Raw genomic sequence first — 10,421 nt, 5'->3', positions numbered from 1 at the left:
TTTTCTTAACTGCACTAGCCTTGATCTAACTCAACTGCAATTGTTATTTTTCCCCCTCCCTCTCCATCATTCACTTTTGCACACAATTCTTCAACTGCCCATCCCAAATTTCATGATCTGCACTTTCATATTTCCTTGTTGTCAGTTATTGTCATGATATGCAAAAACTCGTCTTAATTTCTCTTTTTTGTTATGGTTGTTGTGTTTCTTCCATGGCTTGCCCACCAAAGACTGCTGACTACTATCAACAGAGGCTGTGGCTGCATCTCCAGACCTAATCTGTTTCAGACCCTCATTGCGGACATAGCCAGCTACTCTGTGAGTCCCAAGAGAATGGGCTTTCACACAAACCTGCAATTCCAAATGAAAGTGTGCAAGGAGATAACCATATCTGCATAGGCCAGAAATGAAGTGTCCATTTCTCAGCACCAAAATTTACTGTGTGAATGGAAAATTGTCAGGATTTGGAATCAGGCAACTTTGCATATGAATAATATTTTACTTATACACAGCAGGAAAAAGCACCATAATTTTACCCTACACATCAACTATATCTAAAATTAGGTGATAATTACAAAACAAAAATGCATAAATCACGTTTTAAGATGACCCAGATTATATGCTTTATATTTTAAGCCAAAAATGATATTTAAAAAATAAGTAGCACTAACATAAGTAATTATTATAATAATAATAATTTTATAAGTGCATTAGCATTTTCCAACTGATCAAATCTCAAGCGAAGTTTTCAAAATGACCAAATTGTTGCACACATTCTGCATTATTGCTGATGCATAGAATATGCCAATCAAAATAATAGTTACCTTAGAAAAGAAGTCTTTGTCCAACCTGCTTGTTATCTGACCAGGTTTCTGAGACTTTAACCACAGAAGACTGCTGTAAAAACAAAAAGGTAAATTTTGAATTCTATAAAAGGTTAACATAGTAGGGAGTTATTTAAATAAGAACTAATCTAACAAGATACAGTCATTAATTATGCATCAATTCTATCCACAATAACTTAAGCAAATTATAAAATAAAAAAGATAGAGCTAAACTTTTGATCTGCTTGCTTTACCTTTTTTTTTTGGGGGGGAGGGGGATTAGAAAGATCTATAGCAATAACACTGCTGTAAGATAGTAGCTAGCATGACCATTTAAAAATGCCTACTTCTTGACGGCATGAAATGTTGGAAAAAAGAAAATAGCAATGGGATCTGTAGAGTGGATTTCCATCTGAAGGCAAGCTCAATACCCTGGGCATGACAGACTGCAAATGAACCAACAGATGACCACACAACAAAGAAACGCAAAAGAATAACACCATGGCAAACAGGAACAAAGTGCATGGGTGAAGATGAAGAGGGAACAGAAGAGTTAGCTTGATTAGGAAATTCTTTTCTGAAAGAGATGGGTTTTGAGGCCAGACTTGAAACATAGATACAGTTCAAAGAAAAGGGATAGGAAATTCCAAACAGAGGCCACTGAAGAAGTGCCTGCCAAATGTCTTTTGTCTATGCATGACCAGACAGATCAGCACAAGCATATCAAAGAGACAGACTCAGATGGTAGGCATCTGTAGCTCAGACAGGTATGTCAGGACAAGGTCATAACGACAACGGCAACACAGCATTGCAGTTTTGTGAGCAACACAGTAAGAACTGTCTTTACTTCTTGTAAATAAGACTTAATAAGATGTCCATTAAAGAATGTGTATAATAAGTGAGACCACTGGTATTACAGCTATGCCTATGGCTGATACTGATATCAAGAAGAATTTTTTGTCACAGTAAATGTAACAATGGACAAAGCCCTTTTGACTTCATGTAAAATAAAAAAAAACCAGTAAAACCTAGTAAAATTATGATCAGTTATAAAGGTGATTTGGGGTGTGAACTGGTGTAGCCTTCTATATATCTTACCTCTTGACTGCTGTTAGCAGACTCCAGAAATCTTAATGCCTTGACTGGTGGGGGTGCTTGGAACAGCTTTGCATCGGCTCCAGGGGGTGGATGGCAGTATAACAGTTTCCCCTAAAGCAAAAGCATACACTGATAACTAGTGAGATTCAACAAAATAATTTGCTTATCTTTCACACATACACAGACATGCACAATCAATCTGATTCTGACACATCCATGAAGGCCAAAAACAAGCAACGAATGCAAAACAGAAAAAAAATGCTTCATTCATTATGCACAAGAACATCACAGGTCCACTGATATACTTTATGAAAAGGAACTTACATTAACATAGTCTTTCAGAATATAACGGGCAGATCTGGGACCATCAGGATTTCCTTTTTGTGTCATGAAACCCCTCATGTCTGATGACAGACAAAATCAGCAAGTGAAAGCAATATGTTCATGCTATAATAAGCATGGATATATGGAGGCAAATGTGAAATATTTAATGTCCATGCCTTTACAAAAGTTGATCACTGTCATATGACATTAAAACAAAAACAAATAAATAAACAAGTAAGATACTCTGTAGAGTAATGCCTACCAGAAACTTAAAACAAATGATTTTAAACATTATTAAAGAAGATTGGAAAGCAAATCTCACATCCATAGGAAGACAGTAGCTCTCCAGCAGTTGGAGGTCGGTTGGGATCCTCTGCTTCTCCAGGCACAGGCAGATTTATACCATAGACAGCCTCCAAGACAGTTTTTGGAATACGTTCACACACGTGGCCCATTAAGGAAAAATTATTTAAAAATAATACTGAACAAGTACAGTCAAACACACACAGGCCACACTTTGTTTCTTTGTAAATGTATCCAGACATAGGTTCCTGTACATACATTTTACACATGTAATTGCAAAAGCAAGGGAAGAGTCTTTAAACTTTGCTCTTGATTTAATACACAAATTCACTTAATACACTAAATATCTTATTATTCAACTGTACATCAATCTAGTTACTTGAGAGAGTGTGTGTGTGAAAGCTAGTAAGAATGCTAATGAACACAAATAAGTATGCATGTTCATAGCTGACTACATAAATTTTATTAATGAACAGACTGAAAATAAAGTAACATGAAGGTAAAGTAATTAGTAATTAATAAAGTAATTTTTTTATCATCACTGCAGATACATCAGATTTCTAAGCTAGCTACACAAAGAAAACATTATTATGGCAAAAATAAAAGACAGTCTGAATACTAAAACAACAAGGAATTACAAGCCTCAAGGATATGAGATTAATGGGTGGCACACAGTCTCGCAGCTGGTCAATAGGTAATATGCCATTCACAACCAGCTCTGCAGTTGTAGAAATAAATGAAGGAAACACAAGACCAGGGCAGTCACAGAGCATCAGATCATGGTCCACAAACAGTGTCTGCCAAGGGGGGGAAAAAATCTTACAACTACCATTCATTTCAATGACCACTATGTGAAAACAATTTTGAACACAAAGAAGTGATTTCATGTCATTAAGTTTCCACTCTAAAAATTCCATAAAGTCTTTTTGTTTCACAATCACTGGGATCTTCCTGCCCTTTTTTATTGTCATTAAGTGCAAGAAGTTTTAACAGGCTTTTAAGCATTTTTGATCTTCTATGCAATAGACAATAAATAAAAATCTTTTTTTTTAACTCAGCTCTTTCCTCTTTTATTCCTAAGCAGAAAGTGCAGAATATGACATTTAGGTGCATATCAAACAGTAAGCAAAGTTCAATATTCTTCACCTGAAAGTGTTTTGTTCGGCCTGGTGTAGCAGAGACAGGAACTTTTTTATGGCGAAGAATGGCATTAATTGTGGAACTCTTACCAACATTAGGGTACCCCACCATGCCAATAGTTGTATGTTCAGGTGAATGTGAGGCCAAGGCCAATTTCCGCAGTATTTGTAACAGCTGTTCTCCATTGACTATGTCTGCTCAAAAGAGGAAAAAAAAAATATGGCTTAATCCCCTTTCTTCAAATAATCCCAAGATCTTCCTTTTATCTGCTTATGTTTAAGGTTTCTTTTTTTATCTCATGTCTTCTTTACTTTTTCGTGTTAACACTTGCATCAGTATTTCATGTTGGGGAAAGATTGATAAAATATCAGAAGCAAGAGATTTACATCACAATGTATATCTTGAAATTGGCACACAAGAAGCAAGATTCGCCATTTTTGCTTTTGTTTTTTTTTTTTCAGTGGGGGAGGACGGGGGTGTTAACTGTTTGTGAATGATAATCAAAATCATAAATTTGAAAAATGTATATATGAAAGAGATTGCCAGATAATAACACAAGGAAATCTTTAAAAATCTTAAAAAGGAGGGAGCACCAAGAATAAAAGATATCTAGGTTGCTTCCTGCCTCATAAGACATACCATCCTCTATAGGATCAGAACTGGTGAAGGACTGCTGTACAGATGACAATGCTGACTCTGTTGGTAACCTTGGTTCTTCATGTTCATCTCCTATGAAAGAGTCTTCATGACTGCTTGCTTCCTCTTCACTATCGTTTGTTTCACCTTCAATATCATTTGCTTCCCTTTCACTATCATTTGCTTCACCTTCAATATCATTTGCTTCCCCTTCACTATCATTTCCTTCACTTTCACTATTTTCCACTTTCCTTTTGGTATCTTTCACCTCGCTTTCAGTCTCTTCCTCTTTATCCTTCTCTGTATCTTCTGTCTTCTGGTTGATGCCAGTGTCTTGCACATCTGAAAAACTGTCAAAAATAGGCTTTTGTTCTGCCAGACCACGCTTCTCTGACTGAAAGAAAAAGAAAAGGCATATTGTCTGTAAACAAAATAGATTGACTTATGATAGTAAAAATATAAAACCATTATCTTATTATGTAATTACTGATGTAACTGCAAGACTTTCCCCCAAAAAAATTTATTATCTCATATACATATAGGCAACTGATATAAATTTAACATAAACGATTTTTGACAATCCATTCACAAAATTTTCACTGACTGCAAAAATTTGAATGACAACTCACAATTTCTTTTTCTATTCGCTGTGTTTCTTCTAAAGCTGACCAAAAAACTACTGTCATGCCTTTCTCCTTAAAGTAGTCTGCCCACAATTTTCTGGAATGAAAAATGAAGCAACATTCCATATGCATTGCAAGGAGCAAAACTAAAAAACTTGCAAAATGCAAAACTGTGTTCATGTTCTAGTTTAGACAGCCATGATGCGAAAGCATAAAAATTATTAAATCTCAACATTCAAGTTCTTTTATAAAGATAAGATGATCGCCCAACAAAAGGCAACTTTTGCACACTAGGTCTGCCAAGGTTTGTCCCTGTATGTGTAGTGAGCATACATATACGAGCACAAGATCTGTCATTTATATCTGGATGTGTGCTGAGCATACATATTTGTAAAGCAAATTATCTTCCTATATAATTTTTAAATGCTTAATTTATGCTAACCTCTGCTGTTGTGTAAGATAGTCTGCTTTGTTCATGAGAAGCACATTTGTTTTCTCTGGGCAGACTTCTTTTACATAAGTATCCAAGTCTGGACACCAGAACAGCAATGGATTGCGAGCGTCAACTATCTGCACAATCACATCACTGCAAAGAAATAAACTATGTTAAAGGCACTTAACTGAAAACTAAATTATCCGAGGAACAAATATAAAACTCTCTCAGGTTATAGCAAATGACTTACAGACTACTATTTAATTTCAAATGCATTATTTCAAATGATCAACAGATGCCCTATGAGGACAAGCATTTTCATTCCATTAAAAATATATCATTAAAATGCTGTCCCATTATTATGAATTATAGAAAATGCTTGCTTTTGGGGACAAATGACAATTCAAGACCAAAATACTAATGTGTAATAAATAGCAATACTTCTACCTCTGTAGATTATGTTATAATTTTTCACCTACTGGAGTAAAAGTAAAATAAAATTACTAAAAGAACTGCCATTTTGCAATACGCTACTTAAAAAAAAAAAAAAAAAGAATAAACTAGTAAATGACCTTCTTGTGGATCTAATAATTTCAGAGAAAATGGACGAACATACATGATTAACATTTAAACAGGAAATTTTAAAATATTATTAAGAACCACTAGAAAATGATCACAATTTACAACTCACTTGGATTAATACCATACAATACAATTAATGTTAATAAAAATCAAACTAACTTTTACTACTTTCCTATATGTAAACACTAATTATTATATTTGCAATATATAAATACTAATTAATGTTGTCTATGTATAAATCCTCATTTTCAGATGTTCTTACCTTCTCTCTATTACTCTCCAAAGCTGACGCCAAAACTCTAAATTCTTCTCAAAGGGAGTGAGGACAATGTGTTCTTTTTCTTCCAAGCTAAAAATTAAAAACCAATTGCACAGATGCGAAGGAGCATTTCCAATTAACTGTAAAAGCATGCAGTCAAACTAACCATCTAGTGCTGTTTATGTGGTCATCTCTAAGCCTTTTGGAAGATGATCAAACTGTCTTCATCACTAAACTGACAACTGACATTGCATGAAGGTACTTGGCATTTTATCAGTTTCAATCAATTACTGCAATGTAGAATAAAAGCACATAAATGATGTCACTTTAACTGTCTGAATGTGTGTAAATGATGTCAAAAAGATTCTGATGTAAGGGAAGAAGATCGTTGAGAGATGCATGACAGAAAAATTGGAAGAGAGATCATCAGTATGTTTAGCAAAGACAAATTTATTTTTGATCTGGATAGTAGATGCTTCAATGCCCAGCAGTTGCATCTTACAGCAGCATTTTGAACTAGATGTCTCAACGTTTAACTCTTGCAACTCTTCAGCTATCGTGGAACCCTGGTTTAGGCTAAGCCATTAAAACTTTGAGAAAAATGTTTCTCCATGGTCCTGTAATTACTATTTTTTAAAAACGCACCATGGAAAAAGAGGAAGGAGAAAGAAAACTACACGCGGAAGAGTCATCATACCTTGCTAACTGACGCCGCCACTGGAGAAATGTGTTCTTCTCCAGTGAGTCCAGCATTTCAGGTGTGGTGTTCTTATCCCATGTTGGCCTATAAGATAAAAAACAAAAAGAGAGGAATAAAGGTGGAGGGTAGGCAAATTAAAATCTGATGAAATGGCATCATCTAATAAACACAATGATCATTCATTAACAGTCAAAAAATATCTCCATCCAATGAAAATGGAAACATTCTATGACCAGGCTAAATGAAAAGATCAGCTTACCGTCGTGGGATACGCAAAAGAGACCGATGTTCGTTTTGTGCCTGTATAATCTTGTTGAGTTCATCATCGTCTAATACTCCACTGCGGTTTTGTGAAGGCAAAATCTGAATGTTCATCTTCTCTGAAAGTTGAGAAGTCAAAATATTTCACTGTTCCACAAACATCACATCATGTTAAAAATGTTACTTGCAGTTTCAGATAATATGCTACTGTTTTGAAAGGCATAGGGTACAGCTAGCCAATAGTTCTGCCTATTTGCATAAAAGCAGTAAATCTGATCACATCAAATCCTTTATGTAGAAAATAAATATTACCAGCAATAAATTCAGTTCCAGCAAGCTCGGCAGTGGACAAAAAGTCTTCAAGATTGCTTTGCTCTGTAACTGAACGTAGATTGAGGCGCCCCCAGTCATAGCCATCATTCAGGTCTTGTGAGTGAAGCTGTAGTTTAAATAAAAATTCTCAGACAGGCACTGACTTGAAATTCACATATGGATGCACCAAAATACAGTTTTCAAATAAGACAAGAAAAGATTAGCATAAGCATTTATGAATAATAATACTTATAACAGAAACTAGTTTTGCTTAAGTGTTCTTACTAACTGTGAAATGATAGTCATATACTATTGGGTAGTCGGAAAAGTCATGGCATATTTTTCTGTGTTTTTCTAAAGGCATTTATTTATATAATAAAGAACAAAGATCAATCAATTATATATTGCCCATTTTGTTTGATAACCTTTTGCTATCTTTCAGCTTCATAATTTCTTGTTCATAGAAGGACCTGTCTTTATCGGTGAAAAAACTGAAGGTGCTGACTTACAGGCTTATCTAAACTGACCGTTATACCACACAAGGAGTTTTGAACAGAGCAAAACAAGTTGAAGTCTTACAGCATTAGGTCAGGCAAGTATGGTGAGTGCGGCAACACATCCTATCCAAGCTCCAATAACTTTTGACAGGTGATCAAACTTGTGTGTGTTCTCACATTGTCATGATGGAACACAACTTGTTTACAATTAACAAGTGCTAGACATTTCTGGATGTTGGATTTGTTAAAACTGTCCAATTGCCAACAATACACATTTGAATTGATTGTTTTGATCTTCGGTAGGAGCTCGAAAAAACACAGCATCTTAAAAAGCTCTCTACACTTTAAAGGATGTCTGCTTTCTATATTGTTTTAGGCAAATCATCTTGTTGGGACCAAGACCATTTGTGTATCAAACTGTTGTAAACAATCCACTTCTCATTACCATTCCCATTACCATGACTTTTTCGACAACCCAACAGTAATTACACATGGTCACTTACATAGAAGGGTACCATTTTATATTGAAATGCACTGGCAATATGACATGACAGCTGATATGTATATTTATAATGGTTATGCTACATTGTTTATTAAGGTTCAATTCCATGCTAACTAGCAGCAAGCTATTCTTAATCGGACAAATGTTTGACCAAGATTTTATATAACAAAAATTTAGCAAAATTTTGTCAAACATTGTTATATAACCATCATATAAACATTTTCACCAGACCTGGTCAAACGATCGTCCTGAATTGTTCGGTTAAGAAGGGCCTTACGAAATGTATTCTATATTTTGCGGATTTTAATATCTTGGTTTGCGTGTACTCTGTTTTGTTTACAGTGCGTGTGTTGCTTAGCACGGTTTAAAACTAAATGAAGATATAAAATGGCATTTATAAATGGTATTGTAACGTCAACGAATGCTAACACATATATAGGTATATTGTAAAACTGACTGCGAATGATATTGTAATGACTTCTGTGTAACAGTGCTATGATATACTTACATCAGTTACATATCCGTCTGTTCGTGAGCGGCTGCTTTTACCGCGAAATCTGTCGCGGATGATACTTTTGCCCATATTTGCTGCTTGACCTTTCCTCTTACCCATGTTGATAATGAATATTAATTAATACAAATAAGAGTCTGATAAATCAACAAACTGTCGCTACAAAGTTTGCTTACGATTTCACAAGCCACATGCAAGCCACCATATTGTAGCTTAGGGCTGAATGAAGACAATTTTCTGATTGGTTGATATTCTGAAATAACAGTCAATGCCCTTTTTTTGGTCTCGTTCTTCTTTTAATAAATAAAATATGCAAAATTTGTAAAGTGCATAGTTAATAAGTATAAACATGCCTCAAAGCATATGCGAACCAAACGTACGAGTTTCCGTCATACGAAAGGATCGAGCAATCCTGGAAAATTTGGTTAGGACTGGGTAAACGGTATGGATTTGTATACTATACAGTGATACCTCGGTTCTCGAACATAATTCGTTCCGCGAGGACGGTCGAGAACCAAATTGTTCGAGAACCGAAGCAATGAAACCCATAGGAAATAATGGAAACTGGATTAATTCGTTCCAAGCCCCAGAAAATGCCTATTTACTGGCCTAATTTGTATATAATATGTAGAAAAACATGAGTCTCAACAAGAAATAAGAAATAAAAGTGCATTTATTAAAACAAAACAAAAAAATGTACTGTACAGTACAGTAAATTGTGTTTCATTTACTGTACCTGTACCAAAGTTTATGGCAGGAGGGAATGAATGTGAAGGGAGGAGGGAAGGGGGATGGTTATTGTTTTGAAGGGGAGTCCTCTTCAATAAAAACAGAGGGTAACTGCTTTTCGGGTGTTTCTGTTCTCTGTATCTTTTGCTGAGGAGAATCAGAATCTTGCTCTTCAGTTGCTTGTCTGATTTCTTTACGGAAGAATTTGTCAGTTGTTTGCTGTTTTTTTCTCCTTTGCAAAATTTTGCGGAAAGTGGACATAACATTGTCATTAAAAATGTTAACTGCTCTATTTGCTACCACTTTATCAGGGTGATGTTGTTCAACAAAATTTGCGATTTCTGCCCATTTTGCACACATTTCATGACTCTCTCCACAAAAACGTGACTCATCTCTGCACTCACACTGATGACGCAAGCAAGGCGCGCTGGGCCGAAATGAACGCCATTCGGCTCAACTCGGCTCATCTCGGACGTTCGGATGTTCGAGTTCCAAATATTTGTTCGGATTCCAAGACAAAATTTTCTCGAATTTCCTGGTCGAATACCGATTTGGTCGAACTTCAAGGCGTTCGAGAACCGAGGTATCACTGTATATACTGATATGTCAATCAAAGATCACATCACTCATATTTAAAGAAGTTTACTATTCGTGCCCTACCTGTGACTCAGTAACCAGCGTACAAGA

General features: G+C 35.4%; 1 protein-coding gene across 2 annotated transcripts; it reads right to left on the bottom strand.

Annotated features, from left to right (window-relative positions):
- Positions 1-20: 20 nt before the first annotated feature.
- On the bottom strand, positions 21-9,242 carry LOC112557386 (large subunit GTPase 1 homolog). 2 transcript variants are annotated; one of them, XM_025227200.1, is made up of 15 exons: positions 9,003-9,242; positions 7,496-7,622; positions 7,182-7,302; positions 6,920-7,006; positions 6,226-6,312; positions 5,391-5,534; positions 4,955-5,045; positions 4,329-4,719; positions 3,696-3,883; positions 3,203-3,346; positions 2,569-2,692; positions 2,247-2,326; positions 1,923-2,033; positions 825-897; positions 21-351 (listed from the first exon to the last, which is right to left on the bottom strand). In XM_025227200.1, exons 1-14 carry the CDS (start codon positions 9,105-9,107, stop codon positions 826-828), a joined length of 1,872 nt encoding a protein of 623 aa, XP_025082985.1. In that variant the 5' UTR covers positions 9,108-9,242; the 3' UTR covers positions 21-351; position 825. The 2 variants fall into 2 exon arrangements, with proteins under 2 accessions (XP_025082985.1, XP_025082986.1); XM_025227201.1 differs by having other exon boundaries at positions 825-894.
- Between the last annotated feature and the right edge of the window lie 1,179 nt (positions 9,243-10,421).

The sequence above is a fragment of the Pomacea canaliculata genome, linkage group LG2 (assembly GCF_003073045.1).
Source record: "Pomacea canaliculata isolate SZHN2017 linkage group LG2, ASM307304v1, whole genome shotgun sequence".
Lineage (NCBI taxonomy): Eukaryota > Metazoa > Mollusca > Gastropoda > Architaenioglossa > Ampullariidae > Pomacea > Pomacea canaliculata.
This window is presented reverse-complemented; position numbering and strand designations above follow the sequence as displayed.